General features: G+C 51.4%; 7 protein-coding genes across 7 annotated transcripts; 2 read left to right on the forward strand and 5 right to left on the reverse strand.

Annotated features, from left to right (window-relative positions):
* Positions 1 to 176: 176 nt before the first annotated feature.
* On the reverse strand, positions 177 to 1,067 carry LAESUDRAFT_758719 (uncharacterized protein; the record flags this gene model as incomplete). The annotated part of the gene is made up of 1 exon (XM_040912486.1): positions 177 to 1,067. One exon carries the CDS (start codon positions 1,065 to 1,067, stop codon positions 177 to 179), a length of 891 nt encoding a protein of 296 aa, XP_040765052.1.
* LAESUDRAFT_699216 (uncharacterized protein) lies at positions 922 to 2,042 on the reverse strand. The gene is made up of 3 exons (XM_040906375.1): positions 1,859 to 2,042; positions 1,584 to 1,787; positions 922 to 1,547 (listed from the first exon to the last, which is right to left on the reverse strand). The coding sequence occupies exon 3, from the start codon at positions 1,545 to 1,547 to the stop codon at positions 1,113 to 1,115; it is 435 nt and encodes a 144-aa protein (XP_040765053.1). The 5' UTR covers positions 1,584 to 1,787; positions 1,859 to 2,042; the 3' UTR covers positions 922 to 1,112.
* Positions 2,043 to 2,189: 147 nt separating this feature from the next.
* On the forward strand, positions 2,190 to 5,076 carry LAESUDRAFT_651751 (uncharacterized protein; the record flags this gene model as incomplete). Its single annotated transcript, XM_040904315.1, has 9 exons — positions 2,190 to 2,986; positions 3,085 to 3,157; positions 3,216 to 3,328; positions 3,387 to 3,562; positions 3,664 to 3,741; positions 3,819 to 3,924; positions 3,975 to 4,041; positions 4,088 to 4,161; positions 4,215 to 5,076. The coding sequence occupies 9 exons, from the start codon at positions 2,190 to 2,192 to the stop codon at positions 5,074 to 5,076; spliced, it is 2,346 nt and encodes a 781-aa protein (XP_040765054.1).
* A 436-nt stretch (positions 5,077 to 5,512) lies between these two features.
* LAESUDRAFT_651784 (uncharacterized protein) lies at positions 5,513 to 6,117 on the forward strand (the record flags this gene model as incomplete). Its single annotated transcript, XM_040904317.1, has 2 exons — positions 5,513 to 5,656; positions 5,695 to 6,117. 2 exons carry the CDS (start codon positions 5,513 to 5,515, stop codon positions 6,115 to 6,117), a joined length of 567 nt encoding a protein of 188 aa, XP_040765055.1.
* A 1,084-nt stretch (positions 6,118 to 7,201) lies between these two features.
* On the reverse strand, positions 7,202 to 9,457 carry LAESUDRAFT_812301 (uncharacterized protein). The gene is made up of 2 exons (XM_040914391.1): positions 7,826 to 9,457; positions 7,202 to 7,763 (listed from the first exon to the last, which is right to left on the reverse strand). Exons 1-2 carry the CDS (start codon positions 9,395 to 9,397, stop codon positions 7,695 to 7,697), a joined length of 1,641 nt encoding a protein of 546 aa, XP_040765056.1. The 5' UTR covers positions 9,398 to 9,457; the 3' UTR covers positions 7,202 to 7,694.
* A 6,477-nt stretch (positions 9,458 to 15,934) lies between these two features.
* On the reverse strand, positions 15,935 to 17,824 carry LAESUDRAFT_812302 (uncharacterized protein; the record flags this gene model as incomplete). The annotated part of the gene is made up of 3 exons (XM_040914392.1): positions 15,935 to 16,300; positions 16,358 to 16,497; positions 16,546 to 17,824. 3 exons carry the CDS (start codon positions 17,822 to 17,824, stop codon positions 16,265 to 16,267), a joined length of 1,455 nt encoding a protein of 484 aa, XP_040765057.1. The 3' UTR covers positions 15,935 to 16,264.
* A 217-nt stretch (positions 17,825 to 18,041) lies between these two features.
* On the reverse strand, positions 18,042 to 22,414 carry LAESUDRAFT_725233 (uncharacterized protein). The gene is made up of 3 exons (XM_040908784.1): positions 21,697 to 22,414; positions 20,526 to 21,194; positions 18,042 to 20,468 (listed from the first exon to the last, which is right to left on the reverse strand). The coding sequence occupies exons 1-3, from the start codon at positions 21,975 to 21,977 to the stop codon at positions 18,539 to 18,541; spliced, it is 2,880 nt and encodes a 959-aa protein (XP_040765058.1). The 5' UTR covers positions 21,978 to 22,414; the 3' UTR covers positions 18,042 to 18,538.
* Positions 22,415 to 23,318: the final 904 nt, after the last annotated feature.

The raw sequence follows: 23,318 nt of genomic DNA on the forward strand, positions 1-23,318 counted from the left end.
GGGGGGACAGGGGAAGATCGGGTCATTCAACCGTCCAGCACTGGCCCATGCATGCGCGAACTTCTGTCAGAGTGGGCGGATTTTGTCGCTCCTGTACCGACCTAGGAAGGACTCATTTACTTCCATTCCATAATCACCTTCGCGTCATGTCAGTCATCAGGAGGTAGATTTTGGCTTTAATATGGCATATAACTTGGCACTTGGGACACGATAGCGTCCACGTCTTGCTCAACAAGTGGCCATATCTCGTGTACTGATCTCGCGACCTCCAAACTCGCACATGAGTCGCAGAACGGGATCGGAGTCTGCAGCTTCTTGAATACGATCATAAAATTCAGTATACCACTAGACGATGCACGCCGGACGTTGCCCCGGAACCCATTCCCGGGCATCAGCGCCTGCAATGCGCGCGCGACTGCTAATATCCAGCACGGACTTTGATCATCGCTATTATCGCTCGATGCCGTGAGGCATTGTGGATGTGCGGAATCCCCCAGAGATCTAGCCTTGCGCGTCCACCATACTTGATCTAGAATAACAGCATTCACGGCTTGGATGCAATGTCGTTGATATTCGAGTAGCCGGAAGTAGATTCCAGCGGACGCTCGCTCCATCTCGGGAGATCTATCGTGCTGTAGCAGTAGCCCCCGGTCCAATCTTGCGGCTTCGATCGCTTGCTCCTGAAGGCCGAAACGACAAGCAATGAAGTATGCCGATAGCGGATCTTCCTCGCCCAAACACGTAAAGCGTTTTAGCAATGTCTGAGCAACTCCGTTCATCTTGTACTTCCTTGCCGCTGCAAAAATGGCCGCCCACTGATCGATTCTGCCCATCGTCGCCTCTCCTGTGGCGGACTCGTGCACAGGATAGGCTAGCTGCAGGAGGTTGAAGAGGGTTGCTCCGTCTTCGAGTAAGGGTATGATCGGTAGACCGCATCTCCTCTCCTCGCAAACACTCCGAGTCGCGAGTAGTTCTCCGAGAACAGTGGATATCATCGAGATGATCACAGTATGCACTCGGAAGTCCATCAAATCGGCGGAACGGAGTATCACATCCGCATTACTCATATCGAATGGACTTGGTGCGTCGATGATCTCCTTGGGTTCTCCTTGTCATTTTCTCGAAATTACATCGGGCCCATTGCCATAGCAAAAAGATTCGGTAGGATCGCCGAATTCATTCAGCTCACAAAATTGGAGTAAGCGGTTGTATTGACCAGCCATAATGTCTTCCAGTTCTGGAACAAAGCTCGATTGACACTCTTGACGACGGACCTCCTCAGCGGCAGCGCGAGCGACATCTTCCAGATTCTGATGGCATGCAATAGCATAAACTCGCAGTGGTGCGGTAGGTATATGCATCCGCAGCAGCACCTTCACGAGTTCTGCGGCCTCGGTCATGTCATATTTGATGGCCGCTTGGAGAGTAGCACGGATGTCTTCAAGATTGCTCCAGGTGGGGTCGCTTACAGGGTAGCATAGTCGGAGCAAATTCAATAGAACAGTGCTGTGTTGCGGAATGAGGATTACTGGCATCCCGTCCGACATCTCTTGTTAAACAATTTGGTTCTCTCTACTGGACACTTCATATGCCTGAGGTAGAGAAAACGTGTTCTCAAAGAAGGCGGACGATTCGGCCAGAATGACTTTGTGTACGCGGAATTCGACTTCATCGCACGACTTGAGTATCAGATCAGCGGATCGCTTAGTGAATGGATGGTTTGTCACGGGTTGCAGGCTAGATGTGTTTTGTACTTGAGTCTTCAGTCATCTCTGATTGAGATAAATCTGCGACATGGTGGTTGGTAAGAGTTTCTGCGGGGTGATCAAGTATTCTCGATGGTGCATGTAATACCGACCTGACAACTCGTTGGTGAGCAGGCGCCACGTCTCGGCTCTTCTATGAATAGATATCTGATCCTAGGTACCTGTCAGCAAGCACAGCCGCAAGTTGAAGAATTGAAGTGCCTAGCCGCAGAAGGACGTCCTGGTCTGAGACGCGGTGGCCGCGCGTCTCTTGAATCGCATCCACCCTTCGACTACCCTTCGACTCAGTTAACTTGATTACCTCTTCAATTGACCCCGACGCCGCCTGCAGTGTATTGCTCCTTTGAATCATCGCGTCATAGGTTTCTGATCTTGGGGAGTCTCATCCACTCGGACTCCGCAGTCAACATTGTCTTCAGGGTCATGACCTCTCCTCCGCCTCAGGAAATTCAAAGAATTAGTGAGGGTCTTCGTGAAATACGCATTGGCGACTCAAGAGATGACGTCCGTGCTCCTGATACCGAGCTCAATACATGGCAAGATCAGGTCCCGGAGTCCGTCGCTCGCGTGGAGCCGGAGGTTGAGCGGACACCACACCTTCCTGATCCTTCCTCAGTTAATTCATCGACGACGGCGGATTTTCATTCTGAGCTGGGGCAATCTCACACCCGTGCTAGTGAAGAAATCCTTCAGGAGTTCGATCCGCTCGCGAGCTCAGCGGAGAAAGCCACACGTGAGGCGTGGTCGAGTACATCCAAGAGCTCACTACCATCCATCTCTGGTGCGCCATCGAACTCTACCAGTACCCAGACTACCGCGGCTCAAATTTCGGAATTGTCTCCAAGCCCATCTGCGCCGACTGAATCCTCGTCGCCAGCTCCGACCTTCCCCGCCCTTGCTGCAATTGCACGCTCTTTCTCTCTGCCCCTAGGAAATCGTAGCCGACGTCCACGTTCTCTTGATGTTGCTACGGTCGTTCCATCACCCTCTACGCTCTCTTCCCTTGTTCAACAACAGCGAGCAGCCCCAGCTGGCACGGCCACGGGGACTGAAGGCAATGACGTTCTATCTTCTGGAGGAAGTGGGGGTAGCACACCAGGTATCTTGGAGCCAGAGAGGACTAAAGGAGGGGCTGCGGATAGCCCTCCCTTTGACTTCCAAAGGTTCCTGGACCAAATGAAGTTGAAGGGTGCAGAGCCTGTAGCGAAGTACCTCCGGTCGTATGTCAGTGTCATTTTACATGTGCGATATTCCATTGACAATGCCACACCGCGGCCGTTTCTTGTTCAACACATTTTTTTGGCTATTGACGCAACAGATTTCTGAGCAACTTTGCCAAGAGAACGTTCACCGTAAACGACCAAGTGAAACTCATCAACGATTTTCTCAACGTAAGTGCAATCTTGAGTCGAAGCAGTCGTGATGATTCACACTTGACATATCCAAAAGTTCATTTCAGACCGCATGCGTGAGACCGATATCTGGCGGAACGCATCAACTTCCGAATTCGACAATGCTATGGAAGGCATGGAGAAACTGGTTATGAATAGGTTATATGACTTGTGCGTCATGTTGAGAACGTAACGTCTCGGACCCTGATTCTGACCCTGTCAACATAAGTACATTCACCCCTCAAGTCGTGCGCATGGTGCCTCCTCGCCCAGTCACAGTCGACGATCTGGAAAAAGATCATGTACTCTCACAGCGTATTGCACTTTTCCAGTGGATTCAACCGAAACACCTGGACGTACTTGAGGGGGAGGGAAGCGAGGGCTTCCTCCTCTTTGCGCAACAAGGTTCGTGTCTAGCATTATCTGCAACAATTGCCATGCCATTCACGAATTGATTCATACATGTCCGCCATATTTCGTTGATATAACTGTATGGGACCCGACAGAACTCATCAAGGTCAATCATTACAAAGCGCCGCGGGACAAACTTATTTGCATCTTGAACTGTTGCAAGGTCATATTTGGTCCGCTGTCCGTCTGCTCACTCCGAGTCTTCGCGCTGATTTGAGAATTGCTCCGTCTGCTTATAACCTATTTGTAGGTATGATCCGACATTTGCGAATGGAGGAGAATGCGGACGCCTTTGTTCCTATCTTGATATACGTGGTTCTGAAAGCGAATCCTCCACATCTGTTGTCAAATGTCGAGTGAGAGACGATGTTATGTAATCATGGATAGCACAACTGATTGCACGTAGGTTTATCAGCCGCTTTCGAAATCCTGCAAAACTGCAAAGTGAAGCGGGCTACTATTTGAGCAGTCTCGTAAGCGTCTAGATTCTGAGCTATTCCTGTGTGCTCATTGTAGCAGATGGGTGCCGTGTCTTTCATAGAGACGATGGACCATACGTCATTATCTAGTATCACACAGGAGGAATTCGAGCGGTATGGGGTTTTCATTCATCCATAAACATCACGCACTGAATTTCTGTATCCAGGAATGTCGAAGAAGTCATCCAATCTCTTTCAAGCACTGAACCTACGACACCTGAATCAGCTACTCCATCCATGGCCAGGTCGCAAACGCCGACGACAAGCAGTGCATCGTCATCTCACTCAGGAGAAGAGTCTGCTCAGCTGTTGGCCCTTCCTACACCAGCTCAAGCCTTCGGTCAAGACGCCCGCCGCTTCTTGCAGAAAACAGGCGATACATTCTCGAAGCCGCTCAGCGCAATTAGCCGCATATTCAATGAGGTCTTGGACAATGCAGAGGAGTCACTTTCGTCATTCGCACCTGTAGATGCTGCTCGGAGCGAACAGCAGCGTCGGCAACAGATCGAAGAAGACCGTCGGCTCGCACAGACGCTTGGGCTTGCAGAAACGCAGGCATCGTATGCAGGGAATAGTCAGCAATCAGGCGGATATAGTACTCCTTATCAAACGCGAGTCCGTCGTGTTCCAACCCCGGTTTCACCATCGCCTTCCATGGATTCCTTCCGCTTCGGTTCCTCTGCAGGGCCAGAGATTCCTGCTCGGCAACGTACTGTATCCAATATCGACCAGCGTTCAACGATGAGCGCGTCGCAGAGCGCCTCTGCCATTCGATCCAGGCCTGGCTCTCAAGATCTCCGACCACAGTCTGCACATGTCTCTCGGACGCCCACGCCGAGCCTGGACTTGGTAGGGCTGCAGGATGAGATTGACCGTGCGCACGAGAGAGCAGCCGTTGCAGCCCGGGAAACCCTAAAGCAGATCTTCCCGACTACCGATCCTGAGATTATGGAATGGGTGCTGGAGGCCAACGAGGGGGACCTCGGGAAGAGCATCGAGGCCCTTTTGGAGATGAATAGTGGGACATAATCTTGCGACTTGGAGTCCGCGCCTATGGGTTTACAATGATCCTTGCGGGCCTGACAGTGGAAGAGGCTGTTTAATTGCATCATTGCGATCATATCGCTCGTTCGCAGGTATTATTGCATGCGTGATCCGTAGCAAGGCTTCTTACCCGCGATTTCTGTGTATCTTGCTAGACGAATGACAACACTTCAAATCGCTTTAACGTTGGAGTTCGGCGGTTGCCCAGTCCTTCCTTGCTAGGAGTAAGATTTCATAGGCATGTTCAGCATGCTTAAGATCGGGCTCGTTACAAATTAGTCTGGCCGCCCTCAGCGTCCAGCTGCTCCATAGGACGGGATGAGCGGCTGGTCAGTTCAATTGAACTGCCAGCCTCGGCGCACTTTCTTACGGGCTTTGACAGTCGGTCTATGGTACATTTTTCTTCGCTTCCCACCACAACATGACAAGTCTCGCGGCCTCCAAGATTGCGTTCTGTGACAATCCAGCATGCGTCACGTGGAAGACGGCAGAGATTCCACTCAAGATGTGTTCGAGGTTGTGGAACGATGGACTATCACTAATGCGTAAAATCTGTCATCGTTCAGTCAAGCTGGTCTTTGATTGATTGTCCGTCAGTCCAAGGAGTGCCAAAAGTTGGCGTGGCCTGCGCACGTAGAGCAATGCAAAGCGCTGCAAGCCGCTAGATGCAAGCTGCGATGTGCTCAACACCATAACCTGTGGGCATATATACACCGCTGGGCTACACGTAATCGCACTCCTCTCTACAATGCCTTGCTCGCTGCAGTGTATCTCAGCGAGAGCGCCGAAGCGCACAAGCAGTTCCTCCTTGTAGTCAAATTGCACTATTCCCCCTCAGCAAAGCACCTTCGGCAGTGTCTCATACTGAAGAGTGCCTCCAAACTGTTGTGGAGCGAGATGAAGAGTTTCGGCAGCGCCTGGATGCGGGAGAAACTCTCCATCATATGCGCTAAACGAGAGCAACCCGAGAGCATCATGAATTCGCCTCAAGGCAGTTTATCTTTGGCTTCGGCATGGTCCTTCTAGCGGTCGATCTCAAACATACGGGATGACTGTTCATGGATATCCCCTACCGCATTCAGATTACATATGTCTCACAAGTTGCCCATGATCCCTCTGGTTGGGGTACCGTCCTAAAACATCATTTGGACTGGGATGCGGCAGGCAAGAGGAAGAGCCAAGAAAATTAGAAATAACTTCCCAAGGAGGCCATGTTCACCGGGAGCCGACTCTCTTGTAGATCATTGTGCAGTTGATGTAATCATAGCATTTTCCTGTGAACTCACATTGTATAGAGGTCTCAGAACGTAATTAGAATCCCTACGCTCGCAGAAGATCTTCTTCCCTGGGCTCCAAACGGCATCTGCAGTCACATTAGGGATGATCCACTAAAATTTGAAGTACTACAGGCTACAGCATGGGCCTAGAATGAACCTCAAGTAGATTCGTTTCCATGTGGATTTGTAGGCTAGTTGAACTGCTAGATATGGGAGTTCGACCCGATTGTAGCACAAATCACTGAGAACGCAGTGCTATGCACATGAATGGCATCAAAATTCCGCCTACCCGGGAGTACGGCGGGATGTCAATATTATGTCAACTTTTGTCGTGATTCCGCGAGGCGAGTCTGAGCGACGATCCCGCTGGCCTTCCTGGCCAAGCACGGCGCAAGAGGAACAGCCGACAAGTTATCGGCTTCCTGCAACTGTAGCATGACTCTGATGCTTGCTGTTTGCTGTAAAATGCTGGAGAACACTTCCGAGCGGTACTGAATGATGACTATAACTGACAGTTTCTCCTGTCGTTGGGCATGATGCTCTCCATACGATCATTTAGCCAGCATGGCTCGTTGTCGCCGCGATGCAAAACAGTCGCAAGGACAGTCCTATCCTCCTGAGCCTTAAGAGACGGTAGAGGGCTGCGACATGCAGCATTAGCTGCTCCATCTCAGGAGCGAAGTTACTCGCCTCCAGTTCAATATTCATCTGAGCACCAAGGGACGTTAGCGCGACAATTGTCTTACGGAACACCGATGACCTGTACCGTAGGGAAATTGATCTGTAGGTCGAGAAAAACTGAACATTTCCACAATTCCGCAAACACGGAGGGGGTTATTGCGAGGATGGCTCTATAGACGCGGAACAGGGTACGAACGCACGAGCGAAGTGTCGCGTCAGTGTCGGATCCTCGGAACAGAGACGTAACAATATCAGCGGAAGGGCTCTCCTGGCCTATGCCTCGGCAACTTTCCATCATAAAAAAACCAATCAACGACTCGAATTCGGATAGCTGTATTGGATGGATGGGTCACAAGTACATTTAGCTAAAAAGTTGAGAGAGGAACATCGACCGCACACTCAGCGCTATGTGACTCTCATGTCAGCATTCAGTGCTCTGCATGCGATCACGGCACAGATTTGATAAAAGAGTCGACATGATGCGTCGACGACCCTGCCTTGGGTGACTCTCGAGTCTCGACAGCTCAATAGATTGATCTTCGTCAGATGAATAGGCTGCCAACGTCAAGACAACAATTCACAACTTTGTTGATCAAATAGCTGCATTCTTGTCCATCCAGATGGTATTCGTCCAATGCCAGATTCCTATCTCGGCGCGGATCCGAAGAATCTGAAGAAACCGCAATGATCCTTGAACAGCATGCCAGTGTCAACCTGAAATCGCATATATTTGTGCTTGGTAAAGATGGAATCGATCAGATCAAAAAAATACTCACTTCCGCGATCGCTTTACCGATGACATCTTCAAACGCAGTCAACAAGCCTGTGACGAGGTTCGTCTTCTCACGACAAGAGCTGCAAGCGCTGGCGGTGTACTGACGAAGAAGCTCCCCGAGCACGGCATCACTCCTGGCCACAGAAGCATCTGGCAGGTCGGCCAAGAACTCTGCAGCTTTTGATACATACGCATGAACCCAATCCGGGCAAAACATGGTTGTTGAATTTGGCGTGAATGGCCTCAAATGTGTGCAGCGTGCACACGATGTTGCTTGAAGTTGATCATGCCACCGCGGCGATAGGCCAAATCGTAAATTGGTGGCAGATTGACAACAAGCCTTGTGATATGCCAAGAGGCGATAATAGGGACCCGCCTTCGCAATTTCCATGTAGTCGATATATGTGGTTAAGAGCTCATCTCTCTTTTTGGACAAAAGTGCTTTAGCGGCGAGTATGGTGGCGTCTCGATAATCATTAGATGATGCGATGAGGAATGATAGCAATGGATTGGATGAAGTGAACTTGAACCATTTCCCCCATAGGAGATCCACCGCCCTGTTCATTTTGTAGGCCTTAGCAGCGCAGAACACTGAGATCAAGATCGATTGATCGCTCAAGTCTGGCATGTTTGAAGGATAGCATAGCTGCAAAAGTGCTTTCGTCGTGCTGCTGTGTTCCGGTACGGTAAGGACCAAAGGCGTTTCTGCGGCATTGCCATCCGCATGCCGCCTTTTGTTGCTTTTGGCTTCAGACATTTTCTCTCGGAAGACAGGAGAGGCGAGGCTGATTACATCTCCGATTACTCGGAAGCGCACTTTGTCTGACGTGATGATCTCGACATCCGCAGCTTCATTGAATAGGTATGCCGAGCTGCGATCGTCCGATGAGATAGAAACCTTCGGTTTGCTGGGGTCTGCTTTCGTGGTCTGGCCACGGCAAAACTCGAACGAAGTCCTCTCCTCAGCAGTGATGCGCTCGTACTGTAACAGCCTATAATAGCAAGCAGCGGAGACATGTTCCAGTTCAGGAACGTACGAACCAGCTACAGCGCCCTTGGTGATCACCACGTCTGCCGCTTTTTTGGCGAGTTCCTCGAGACCATGTATGCATGCGACGGCAAAGACGCGTAGAGGCTTTGTGGAGATGAATTCCGACAATACCCGCTTCATATGATCCGTCACTACCACCATATCGTACTTGAGCGCGGCCTCGAGCGTATCGCGTGCGAGTTCCACAGAAGTGATGGGTGGATCTCTAACAGGATAGATGATCCGCAGGAGTGTATCGATCGCGGGACCCCTCTCCGTGACTGGCACCACCGGGAGAGCCTCTCCTTGGTGTGCCGGCTGTGGCAGACTGAACATGGACTCGAAGAAGGGAGAAGAGATTGCCAGAATGTTTCTGTGGACGTGAAAATCTGCACGATCGGCAGTACGAAGTATAACGTCCGCATCCGATCTAGTGAAGGGAGCGCGAACGATGTCGCTCGATGTCCATACATTGGAGTCGAACAATGCACTCGAGCGAGCCGACGACGCTGCGAATGACTCGATAACGATCGCTGCTGCCATCGTTCGTGTTCTTGAATTATCACACTAAGCGACGTATGAGATGTTTGCGATCGCGGCAGCTAGGGAGGCAAAGTTGGGGTTGGTTTGAGAATCCAGACAATGCGGCAGTAATGCGGCGTATGACACCGTATAACGATAACGCGTCACGTTTGATGGGCCACTGTCATGGTCACGATAGCTTTGCGTTGGGCGTGATTGCTTTGTGCCCAGTGCTGTCATCAAGAAAAATTAGAAACATAGTTGCGCACCCGTCATAAGTCCTCGTACGTCCTTAGAAGATAAATCAGACCTGTAAAAGTGATTATATGCCCCATCATCGAAGATACCGCCATGATACAGCGGGCATTACACTCTATTTAGGCGATTTTGCACGGCGTGCTGATTATTTCTTATACATATGCATATAGAGATTTCAGTTCACTAGACTGCAGTCAAGGCTTGAAGTACGCATCCTTGTCTGAGTCGTTCTCAGTTAGGTCTACAACTTTGAAGTCATAGGTCGCGAGATTCAACGTTGCCAAAATTTTCGTATGCATTGAAATATAAGGGTCATCACAACTCAATTAATGCATCGGGCAATGTCAACCAAGCGAACATTCCGTTCTTTATTTAAATATTGCAATGTGGAGTCATAGACTCTTAAATCCCCATCTTGTTACAAGGTGAGCAGGAAGCCAAACAGTAGACATCGTGTTCGATTTTCAGATGAGTGTCACCGATAATGACCCAGTCTGCCTTTCTTGCAGTTTCACCAAAGGTGGAACACAAAAGCAGCTAACACCCGGTCGCTGGAACCGCTGTCCGTATGGCAGTGACTCCGAAGGAATATCATTGATACTATATATTAAGCCTCAGATTAAGAACACGGAACGCGGGTGAGCGTCCGGGATGAAGGAGGATGCGGGATGATGCGGATCTTCCCGATATGGCATTCCTTTATATATACATGTACACATTTGGAAATATTATCTAATCCCTCAGCCACATTGGTCCGGACTCTCGTTTGTGAGGGCCTCGGTACCTCGGCTTGTCCCCGAGCCTCGGTCGTGAGGTTCGGCTTTCTCAACACTCCCCTGCAAGCCGATGGACATCCCAAGCAAGCGAGATAGCTTTTGATGCCGCGGTTTGGGGAGTGCTTTCGTAAAAATGTCCGCAATCATATCTTCAGTAGGACAATAAACAATATTAATACATCCCCTTTGTTGCTGTTTGCGCACATAATGATATTTCACATCAAAATGTTTGGAACGCGCATGAAACTGAGGATCTTTTGCAATTGCAATTGCAGAATTATTATCCTCATACAACAGGGTAGGTTGGGACTGATTGAAGCCTATTTGTTTAAATAAACTTCGCAGCCACATGGCTTCGCGGGCTGCTCCCGCAGATGCGATGTATTCTGCCTCGGTTGTAGACAATGCGACCGTGGTTTGCTTCTTGGCACTCCACGTTATCGTGCCTGATCTGAGGTGGAACACGAAGCCGGAGATGGATTTTCAATCGCGTACGTCATTTGCGTAATCAGCGTCGGAGAATCCATGGAAATACACACGATGCTCAGATTGAGCGCGTGTGTCGGCCTGATTTTCAAGGCCATAAGTTATTCCAGCATCGCGCGTTCCTGCGAGATATCGGAGCACGCATTTAGCAGCTGTCCAATGCGCTAACACTGGGTTTGCTGTGAACGAGCTGAGGCGTTGCACGGCAAATGCGATATCGGGACGGGTCGCTACAGCGGCATATATTAAGGAACCGATTAATGACGCATATGCGTTGCTTCGATCAGGCACGCTATCATCATTATCTTCTTCCTTCTCGAGCGTTATGTTCGGATCAAGAGGCATTCCAACGAAATTAGTGTTTGCTAATCCGTTTTTGAATAATAAAGCCTGTATGTATTGAGATTGAGAGATTTCAATCGTGCGTTTAGCGCGATCTCTCGTAATTTCAATACCAATGATCTTATGAGGTTCTCCTAAGTCGGTGACTTCAAACATATTTTGAAGTTCCTTTTTAAGGAGTCCCATAACGCTCAGATCATTGGTGAATAATAATAGATCGTCTACCCAAACGGTGACAATTTCTATTTTATTCCCTCGGATTCGGATGTATGCACATGGATCTGCGAGTAAACGTTTGAAACCCACGTTTAATAAACGTTGATTTAATTCAATATTCCACTCGCGACCTGCTTGTTTGAGTCCATACAAAGTTTTTCTAAGGCGACATACTCGATTTGTTCCATCGCTATATCCTTCGGGTTGGCACATATATATTTCCTCTTTAAGGGATCCATTCAGGTACACTCCTTTGACGTCCATTTGTTGGATTTCCCAATCGAGGACTGCTGCCAAGCTTAGGACTGCACGAATCGTTTCGAGATGCACAACTGGCGCAAAGGTCTCTGAGAAATACATTCCAGGAATCTGAGAGTACCCTTTCGCTACCAGACGTGCTTTATATTTGATTATTTCGCCTTCTTTGTTTGTCTTCTTGACAAGGACCCATCTGTTTCCGATAGGTTTGCGATCGGGAGGGAGATCTACGAGATCCCATGTTCTCATGTCATGCAATTGTCCAAGTTCAACTTGGACAGCCTTCTCCCAGCTTAGCCATTCAGAAGATTGCTTTGCATCAGCTAGTGTCTTTGGTTCATTCGCTTCCATGTTTCCGGAAGCGTTCATGGCTATATAGACAAGCTCTGCAAACGACGCTTGATCTGCAATGCGTTCAGCATTCACGCTCGGATCAAGATCACCGGCGCTCCGAGTTTCTTCCAGTTCCGGTGTGTCGTCATCTTCTGAGGACGGATCATCGGCACTCAGATCGTTCAGCAATCGATAATCTTGCCGAACGGTTCTTCTGCTCATCCTTCTGGGCTCAACAGGTGCGTCATATTCTCGTCTTTTTCTCTTCCGAGAATTTTGATCGCTTCCTCGAGCCGGATCAAGGTCTCGGGACGGATCATCACCTAATGCGAATATCTGCGCGTCGCTATTACTCTCGGACTCCCTCGCGCGCTGCGTATTCGCAGGCGGATGCGACTCCCCAAATGGAGAATCAGGTAACTCGGGTTCTAATGTAGGTAAGAAATGATAATTACGCGTTATTTTAATTTGACGCATTTTAGCATCATAATATCTAATTGCTTTGGGGCCGTCCATGTAACCAACAAAGATATGTTTGCTGGCTCGCGGCGCAAGCTTAGATAAGTTGAGTTCTTCATCAAGAACCCATATAATGCAACCGAACTCTCGAAGGTGAGTGATATTCAGTTTTTTATCATTCCATTTACCGTCCGGAGTGGTGCCATTCAGCGCACGTGTAGGCGCACGGTTTTTAATATAAACCGCATGGCGCACTGCTTCAGCTCATAGGAAACGAGGTAGAGCGTGGGTGAACAACATTGCACGTGCTAAAGAAAGCAATGTGTGGTTGAGACGCTCCGCAACGCCATTCTGGGGAGGAGAATATGGTGCAGTAGCACCAGTCTCAATTCTCTGAGAACGACACCAATCAGTTAGGTCTGAATTGAGGTAGTCACGTCCATTGTCCATTCGGATTATCCTCGGTTGATAACCGAATCGACGATCGAGGTACGTCATATATTCTTTGACCTTCTGAGAGGTCTCGTCCTTTGTTTTCATAAAAAGGACGACACTGCGACGTGTGGCATCATCAGTAAAAGTAATGTAGTATCGCCAACCTTGTAGAGCGGTCGTCGGAGCAGGTCCCCACATATCAGTATGTGTTAATTCACCGGAGATCTCACTTCTATGATCAGCGCTCTTCGGGTATGGCTTGCGGGAGAACTTCGCCTGGATGCACGCTTTGCACGTGAAATCGTCGGAGTTCGGAATGACAGCGAAGCCATCAACGAGTGATTCTCGATGAAGGCGCTTCAGCACATCTTTCCCGATATGGCCATAAATACGGTGCCACTCCGCCCATGTATGCGGAGCGTGTTCCTGCATTGCATAGGTGATGCTCGATGATTTAGGCAATGGTTGCACATTGTCAGTGAAATATAAATAGCCCTGACGTGTGGCAGTAGCCAACGTCTTCCCATTTTTATCAATGAGAATAGCCCTTTTATTTCCTGCAACAATGCGACCACCTGCAGCATCTAGCCGCCCAAATGAAATTAAGTGTGGCGTGCCTGCGGTGCATATAGCACATTATTGAGTCGGAATTGCACTTTCCGATCTCCAAATGTGCTTTCGAGATCTACAGAGCCACGGCCAACTGCCGCTAAGCTCCCCGGATTTAATCCGGAGATTGTATGATTCTTGAGCGCTTGATACGATGTGAAGATCTCGCGTCGGTTTGTGACATGCGAGGTCGTCGCTGTATCGGCAATCCACGAATAAAAGGAAGAAATATCTTCGTCAGAATTACCTAGGGATACAGTGTTCTGATCTTCGTTAGAATCATGCGCTACAAATGCGCGTTCTTTGCCCTTCGAGGATCCTTCACCCTTGTTGGTGCGATCCACTCTCTTCTGCCTCTTTTCGTCAGGTCTCTTCCACCACTGCGGCCACTGGCCTTCCTTTCCGCCTCCCTTAGCAAAGCATTCGGCTTTGGTGTGACGTGGCTTGCCGCAGTTAGAACAGACAATCGCGTTGTCTGAGGACTCAGCTTCAGCTCTGGGATCCTTCGGGCGCTCCGAAGGACGCTTCCTCTTCCCGTGAGCGACTATCATTGCTTGATCCGTTCCCGAGCTCAGATCGCAATCTTTGCGGCAGCGCCACTCATCGAGAACTATCCCGATGAGTTGTTGCACGGTTATGTTCCTCTTCCTCTCTCTCTCTCGCCTCTGTTCCTCCGTTTCCTCATCGTCACTATCGATGAGCTCACCTCGGAATCCGAAATAGGTGTCCGTGAACGTCTTCCAGCTATCGGGCAACGAGGTGACGATGACGTTACGAAATTGCTTGTCGTCAATCTCATTTCCCATGACATGTAGTTCTTCTCGGATCTTGCATAACTCCTTAATATGCTTCCCGATGTCATCTCCTTCACCCGCATATGTACGGTAGAGACGTCGAATGAGAGAATCGATACCGCTTTGTCCGCATTGCTCCTTAACCATGCGGAGTTTCTTCCACATGTCTCGAGCAGATGTCGCACCTGTCACATTCACAATCTGGTCGTTGCCGAGATTGATCGTGATAATGGTGCGCGCGGAACGGTCTTTCTTTTCCCATTCTTCGATCTCATCTTCGCGCGCTTGGATCTCTTCGGGGTCTCCGACGATTTGGATCTCGGGCTTCTTTTTCTTGCCCTTAATCCAGGGCAAGAGCCCTTTATCATCAAGGATGGCCTCCATCTTGGTCTTCCAGGGCATCCAAGTGTCTTCTTTTAGGGGCTCGATGCGCGGGTACGACGATCTCTCTTTCTCTTCAGCCATGTTGCCAAGTAATAATGTCAGAGTAGTCGATTGATAAGGTTCGAGGTTAATCTGAAAGCCCGGGGCTCATAACCTATTAAGCCTCAGATTAAGAACACGGAACGCGGGTGAGCGTCCGGGATGAAGGAGGATGTGGGATGATGCAGATCTTCCCGATATGGCATTGCTTTATATATACATGTACACATTTGGAAATATTATCTAATCCCTCAGCCACATTGGTCCGGACTCTTGTTTGTGAGGGCCTCGGTACCTCGGCTTGTCCCCGAGCCTCGGTTGTGAGGTTCGGCTTTCTCAACACTATACTTGCAGCATGCTTGCGTGCTCCGGATGATACCCGCCCTCGATCTGGACTCCATATCCTGCAAGAGAACATTTTAACACAGTGATTGAGATGGCTGCACTGATTGGGCGGGACTGCAGAGCAGAAGCCAAAGCAAGAGATACAGAACTTAAGCACTGCCATGTTTATGCACCATTCTGCAGGAGTAACTTGAGATTTTCCTTTGTTTAATACTTCTTTGCCACCCTGTGGTCAGATACCGAGCATGCTCTGTAAAGTTTGTGCGAGAAGTGCTTGTGAAGTACAATTGTTGGATCACAGTTTCTCTGTAATGATACAGCTTTAGCAAACAATCGGATAAAAATAATCCCCCCCCCCCAAAAAATAAAATAAAATGAAATAAAACCACAGCACCCAGGATTCCCGCGTGGTCCCCCACCGTGGTACTAACTAGGCGGCACTCTGGTTAACTGCGCAGATCGGACGGGATGCGGTGTTTTCAGAGTCCTATGGCCGTGGATGCCACATGTGGCTTTCAAAACCCTACATACTCATTCTTTCATCAGCTCAAGAAAGTTGCAGGGTGAATGAAATCAGTGTGCCAGTGTGGTGCACTTTCTAGAGGCTTCTGCTGTGACCTGTCTCGTCAGCAGTCATACGCCGAGAATCGAATGTAGTACTACTTGCTTTTGTAGTAGCGTAGCGGGAATGATGACGGCTCGATTGAAACTTAAAAGACTATGTGCTAGGAGTGGGCTCCTGACCTGCTTTCAGACACCGCGTAAGGCGTTGCTGAGTTCGAGACATGGTACATTTTGAGCAGTGAAAAGATGCTCGGAGAGAAAGACATGGCTTGCGAATTGTGATTGCGTCTCTTGAGTCGGGAACACGGACATCCTAAATATGATACCCTACGGTACTATGATGTTCTTCAGAATACTACCTTTCTGCATATGTCATGTGGAGGCTCTGCCACATAAGAACCAAGAACGTACAGTATGATTCCATATCGGATATTATCGTGCATCCTTGCAAGGAGTTAACTTGCTAGAGCGGCTCTCAGAAGCATGAATGCGATGCACGAACACGCGGCACTGTTAAAGAAAAAAAGGTGGCCTGCAACTTCAACAAGCACCGCCTACGAACCATAGCGCAGTTTGTACAACAGCGCGTATCACGTAGGCTTCACGAATAACATTTTCGTGTCGACCTGCAAATGGCGGAAGTCAGCCAGACTCAAAGCACAGTAAGCGTTGGACAAGCACACCTTCGCAACAGCCTCATCCACTGCCCGCTCAAAGACCGAGAAAAAGTCTAAGATTTTCCCAATGTGGCGGAGACATTGACTGCACTTCTCCAAGTCTCGTATTATTTCTTCGAGCATTGCCTTGTGGGCAATAGCGACAGCTGCAGAGGGTCAGTCTAAAAGCAGCGCAGCTGCTTTTGAGAAATAACACGTCAGCCACGTTGGGTTGGAATCCAGCCGCCAACGGCCGCACTGCGAACATGAGACAGTAGTCAGGGATATCCGCACGGAGGGTACTGCAACTTCCGGCGTAAAAAGTTCGGCGGCAGTCTCTCCGCATTTCTTATGATACTGTAGGAGACGATAGTAGGGACCTGCCATCGTAGACTCCATACATATAACGTATGTTGCAAGTAGCTCCTTTCGACTTCGCGTTCGAAGTAACCCAGCGGCATCCTTAGCTAGCTCCGTCCATTCATGGGACGATGCAATCAAGTATGATGTCAGCGCGTCCGACGGAGTTAAATCCGTGAATCGACGAGAGAGAAAAGAGATGGCTTTGCCCATCTCGTATCTCTTGGCAGCTGCGAGCACTGGTGCAAGTGACTGTGCGTCGTTCAATGTTGGAGTCTCCAGAGGATAGCAGCAACGTAGAAGCACATCGATCGTCTTGCTATCTTCTGGAACGGGCAGGATGAGTGAGCCATGGGCTTCATTCTTTCGTTCTGCAGCTTCCGATAGCATCGTCCGCCAGACAGGAGAGGCTAACTTCATGATTGCGCCCAGAGCTCTGAAGCGTACTCCGTCTGACGTGACAATATCGATGTCGGCGTGTGTATCATTGAAGGGAAACGAGGCATCGCGGTAGTGGGATGAATCCGACCGAAATCCCTGTTGCGTACCTTGATGGCCGCCTAAAACGTACCATACCGCGCGCCCCTGCTGACTCTGTACCAGCCTGCGGTAGCAGCCCGCAGAGATCGTCTCCAGCTCAGGAACGTACAGATCCGGCACAGCGTGCTGCGCGAGGACCTCCTTCGATGCCTGTCGTGCCAACGTTTCAAAACTATGCTTGCAGGCAATGGCGAAGACACGGAGGGGCATTTTCTTAATGAACATCGGCAACACGCGGTTTTTAACGTAATCGACGCCCGCATTCATGTCGTACTTCAGTGCGGCCTCGAGCGTAGAGCATGCGAGTTCGAAGGAGCTGATGTAGGGATCGGGGACGGGATAACAAATCCGGAGGAGTACGTCTAATGTCTTGTTGTTTTCCGTTACGTCGATCGCTTCCGGTGGACTGCTTGCGGGCTGAGGCAAACGGAACATGGTCTCGAAGAACGGTGAGGCGACTGTGAGGATGGCGCGGTGAACATGGAAATCAACGCCGTCCGATGAACGGAGCACAACGTCCGCGTCCGTTCTGTTGAAAGGGAAGCCTGCATGTTGAGTAGTCTTTGACGAGGGAGTAGAGCCGGTGGCCGCCATATCGATGAATGGACTTGAGGAGAACGACCAACCTATGGTGCAGATTCCGGCGGATATGTGCCGGCGGATTCCGCCGGATTTCTACCCCGAAAGTAAGGTGGCTCACCGACAATTTCTCGTAAGCTACATATGTTTTGGAGTGTCTAGCATGAAATCCTGTACATAGGTCGGACTTGAGACACGCTGAGCGCTTGTTGAGCAGGAAGCAGCTGATCAGGTGGCCACAACGTTCGCACGGAGGCTTGCAAGGATACATCTATGAAACAAGATACCTAAAAAGATACATGCCCATGCAACCGACATACGGACATACGCTAAAACACTATGTACGCTGCTGTATCGTATTAGAATTGAGGGTAGGACCGCCGACTGCCCAAGATATAAAACAAGTCCAGACACACACCAACATCGAAACGAAAGCGAATAACAACACCCCGCCGGCGCGCACGGTCGACCGTACGGGAATAGAGCAAGAGGGCGAGCCCAGTATTGGGAAATCGTAAACAATGTGCACATTAAGTTCAGGCCGTGTGAATGTAGTGGGGAAGTTCCGTGCGGCAATGCGAACATGAACATCGGGTTACCAATGCGGATATCGTAGCCGAATATGCATAAGAGAATAAGTGACGTTTGCTTGAGGTGGCAGAGATGAAAGGCACCGGCGGTATACCCAGCACATTATGTACAGTACATGGGTTGGTGGCACGAGGGGAATCATGCTGTCCCCGCGTTCCATATCGACCCGAGGAAGCCTCTCGCAGACGACATCATGTCGGTGGCACGTCCAACAAATGATACGTCCTGCTGGACATCCCCCGAGGACCGCGGCACGCGGTCTCGAGCGCGAGGAATGGGAATAGGACTTGTCACGGATGCTTGCACCCCCGTGGGTGAGACCGGCGAGGTCGACGAGCGACCATCAGCTTGCTCCTTGGATGGAGAAGGCGGTGCAGGCTTGACAGGTGCAGGCAAGACAGCATGCAACGCAGAGATGGGTGAGTTCGCCGGCGTCGGCTGCCGCGAGCGCTGCTCATCCTCTTCTGGTATGGGCGACGGCACGTTGAAAGGCGGAAGCTGTATGGTCGGTATAGGCGCAGATCGCGCATCACTTGTAGATGGTCGCACCATATCCACGTTAGCAGTCGACGACCCAGACACCGACGACGTTGGCAACACAGGCTCAACCTGCATCTGCGGGGCGTCCATCAGCGTCGGCGAATACAGCCGGTACTCCCCCTGCCTCCGCGTCGGCGACTCGACCGCGCTCGGCGGACTCAAGCTAGCTCCCAATAATCGCCCCGTCCGCTCTCGCCCGCGCTCCGTCTCATGACCATCCATCCGCCCACGTCTGCCCTCCCGTTCCCGTCCACGTGCGTGTACCCCGCCGCCCAGTGCGAGCGCAGAACCGGTAGGTGACAAACTACCCATCGGCGAATGCGTCCCATGACTCGAGCGCGAACCCGAGCGCTCGCGGTCCGAAATAGATGCTGCGCGTGAGAGCGAACGTCCCCGCGATTCGGAGCGGGAGTCAGTAGGACGCGGACAGCTGCCCGCCGCCGTCGGCGAGAGTAGTGCGGCATCAGAGCTCACGATTTGTGGGTGCGCGGTAGCGATCCAGGGCACAGGAACGGCGGGCGTCGACGTGTGGACGTATGTGGGCGCGCTGGTGGGGCTCTCACCGGCTCGATCTGCTAACGACGGACTGCCTTCACGCGAGCGCTCGTTCCGCTCCTCCATGGCCCCGTTCGCCTCATTCACCACCACGACAGGCCTCTTCTGAGGAGACGCAGGTGCGCTGCTACACCGGCCGGTCTGCACGCTCGCCGCGCCGCCCTCCGCATACCGTACCACGCGTGGCGCCGCGCTCTGCTCTTCACGGAAGCCGCTCCGTCCCCGCTGCCTCCGCGCATCCGAGCTCGACCACTCCTCCGAGTACTCCTCCACTGTGTGGCCGTCGAAATAATCGAACGTGTCCTCCATGGTGACATCTTGGAGATCGTCTGTGTGTGTCGGCGAGTCAACCTGTGGCATATGCGGAAACAGCGTCGGTCCATGCACGTCGCCTGAGGGCGATGTCTCAGGTCCGAGATGTGACGGGAGTGGGAGCACACCGACGGTCGGTATTTGAGGTGAGTCCATTGGCGAGCGCGCCTGCGGCGATGGACTCGTACCGACGCTGAAATAGGACTGATGGTGATGATACACTTCTTCGCCAGCGACGCTGGGCGACGTAGGCAAGCTATATCCACTATGCGATGGAGGCGCATACACGAGCTCAACCTCCTTCGTAGAGGACGCCACGCGCCCCTCATTGACAGATACGAGGTTATTGCCGACCCCAGTGGTCTTGAGGATAGTCGGCGCGATGGGAGCGATGGTGACGTGCTCGCTTGTCGAGGATTTGCGAGACATGGATGGGCAGAAACGCGGATGTGATAGTATTGATGCGTCCATGTCTGATGATAACTTCGGACGGGGCACGCTGGTCATGGAAGATGATCGCGAGCGCGATGAGCGCATCTCAATCACATCATCGTCATCATCGTCCGAATCCGAGGCGATTGCCGGCGAGCTAGACGGATAGTATGGCGAGGATGACTGCTCGTCATCATCATCGTACAGGACTTCCGTGTCCTCCTCGTACCTGGTTTGTTAAGATTTTTCAGTGTAGCTCAGTCCAATGAGTGAACGGGATACTGACCCGTCATCGTAGTGAAACACTGGCAATCCTCGGCGGCCGCCAGTGTTGGAGCGCTTCAAGTTAGGCTTCTCTATGGCGATGCACTGCTCCACGAATGTGTTGAAACTGATGTGCTTCTTCTTCAATCCGCCTCCCTCCGTGTGCGATCCGCTGCCTGCAGAGCTCTCGCCGCCACTGGAGTTCTCACTCAGCTCGCTACTCGTGGATTGGGACGTCTCGCTCGAAGCCGTGGCGGATAACGTGCTAAGCGCCACCGACGGCTCCCTCGATTTCGACGCAGATTCTTCAGCGATGATGCGCGGTGGAGAGTCTTTCCGATATGATCGGCCTCGCCTGCTGATATGCGTGTCGCTCTTCGTATGCAACAGCTGCGGCCGCTTCGGAGAGTGCTCCCCATCGTGTGCCTCGTCGTCGTCCTCCTCATCCTCCTCGGCTTCGTCGAACCAAGGACTGGATGGAAGAGATAACAGTTGGCCGATGCTGCGATGCTTCAAGATGGGTTTCCTGGGACCGGCAACAGGCGAGATTGCGGGCTTGCCAGTCGGTAATGCGCCTGTACTGTTCTGCCGTTGTCTGGGAGTCAGGCTATTCGAGCTATGTGACACCGGCAACCAGTCGGAGCCGACGTGTAGAGGCCCATACAACCATGTTACATCAGAGTCCTTCAGCCTAAAGGTAGTGTCAAAGAAGTCAGAACGAGCGCGTTATGTGAACATTGCAAATGTATGCAGATCGCATTAGGCTCAACCGCAGCGAACCAAGCGATCCATAAGAATCCGTGAGATTCCCCGGCGGGATTGCATCACCGCTATCAATCGCGGCAGCGTTGGGATTCATAGCGATAAGATACTCCTGAACACGCCATCGTGTAGCCGACGCGTCCTCCTAGTGAAATCTGCCGTCGCTATCAACGGGAACTTCACTTTGAGGAGTATTCGACGACGTTGCGACCTCCATCGAGTACCGATGCCTGAGGTGCCATGGAGATTGAGAACACGGGCCACACGCGATGTCACCGGACATCAGTGATCCACCTCTGCTGCAGCACTCTCAAAGATGCCGTCCTGATCCCCCTCAACGACGAAGCGTGCTCGCCGCGGGGACGTGGAGGCACAGCATCCTTCGCCCCCGTCGTGAAATGAAAAGAGACTGAGCAAATGCAGACACGTACCAATTGAGCGTCTCTGGACTGATGGTCTTCAACTTATTTCTCTGTTTCCACCAAGTGCGCCAACTCGCGTTCTCAAGACGCATGCCGTTCGCGATTGCGTTCTTCTGGCGTGTCATATTCCTCCATGACCGCCAAACGTCTTCTTCCCTCCACTCGTGAGATAAATAATCGACCTGACCCTCTGGAAGGGGAGAGTAGGAATTGTCATCAGGAGCACAGTTATGCGTGACGGAGGCCAGGAGGACAGGAAGATAGCTGGTGATGGTCGCAGGAACTGGCATCCTAGGATGCGGTGCAAAAAGGGGAAGAAGAGATGCCTGTCCGAGTACTGTTATACAGAAAAAGGCCAGAAGCGGTGCCGAGATGAGGTAGGGTCGGAGAGAGGCCGAGAAAGGCGACTAACAATACAGACAAGAGAGGACAAAAGCTGCAAAGCGCGGAAGCGGAGAGGGGGGATGTGGATGAGGTGAGAAAAGGTTTATGTCGAGAGACAAGACGGCATCAGAGGTGTTGGGAAAGAATGAAGGGACAGAAATGGATAGCAGTCGCCAGTGTGACGGCCTGTCCGCTTCGACCCGAGCGACGGGAAAATGCACGTGCCCCGCCATCTCAGCGTCGGGGCCAGATCATTTTCCCCCACCACCCGGCTTGCATCCAGCCTGCTCGCCCGGCCACGCCTCCTTAATCGCCTCCATCGCCTTCTCCATTCGTTTCTCACTCGCCATTCCTCCTAATTTTTTTCACCTTTCCATCGATGAGAGACGAGCGCAATTTTCTCGCCCCCCCCGATGGGCCCACCCTTTCCACGCACCGGCACGGTCCTCCAGTTTTCCCGAGATCCTGCCTCTGCGCGCCGACATCGCCTTATTCAGCCCTTTTTGGGTCTGGGACCCGCCCTCACAACAACCGCTCACGGATCATTCACGTTTCGCTGTGAACGCTCGCTTGAATCACAGCTTCTGGCTTCTGATGACCACCTGCGATGCTCGCAATGCTTCCCTCAGGCTCTCAGGCCCGTCCTCTGACGAACCAATCCGCATTCAGCCTCGAGTCAGCCGGCACTCACCCCGGACTCTGCACGACACAGCCCAGAGTGGAGTGAAGCAAACAGCGAGCGACACAGTCATTTGACTCCCATCTCGGAACGCACGACACCGCCGGATCTTGTCCGGCCATCTTCTCGACGCGTCTCCGCTGATCCTACGTGCTGACGCGCGCTCGCACTCAATCTCACTCTATCTGCGTCCTGTCAATGTGACCCGCGTTTCGGAGAACTGCGATCTCTTTTGAACTTGACGACTTCCCCGCCGAGCGTTCTTTCAGCTGGCAATCATTTCTTACGTCCTCCTCACCCTCCTTCCGCGCTGCAGCCGACTCACGGGTTATATGCGCCCGTTGCTCGCTCTCATGTTCCTCCGTCGTGACTGTCGCCGCGCAATGGAACCCGCTTGACCAGTGGTTGTCCTGGCAAGAAGACAGCCGAGTCACAACTATTGCTGCCTTAACACACGCCCAGCATGACGCCTGTCTTCGCTCTCTGCCCTGCCCAACACGCAGCCCATTGGAATTTCGTAATGTGCGTCGGGGAATCTCGTAACAGCGCTCATGATTTCATCTTGTCC

This window comes from Laetiporus sulphureus (assembly GCF_001632365.1).
Source record: "Laetiporus sulphureus 93-53 unplaced genomic scaffold LAESUscaffold_16, whole genome shotgun sequence".
Lineage (NCBI taxonomy): Eukaryota > Fungi > Basidiomycota > Agaricomycetes > Polyporales > Laetiporaceae > Laetiporus > Laetiporus sulphureus.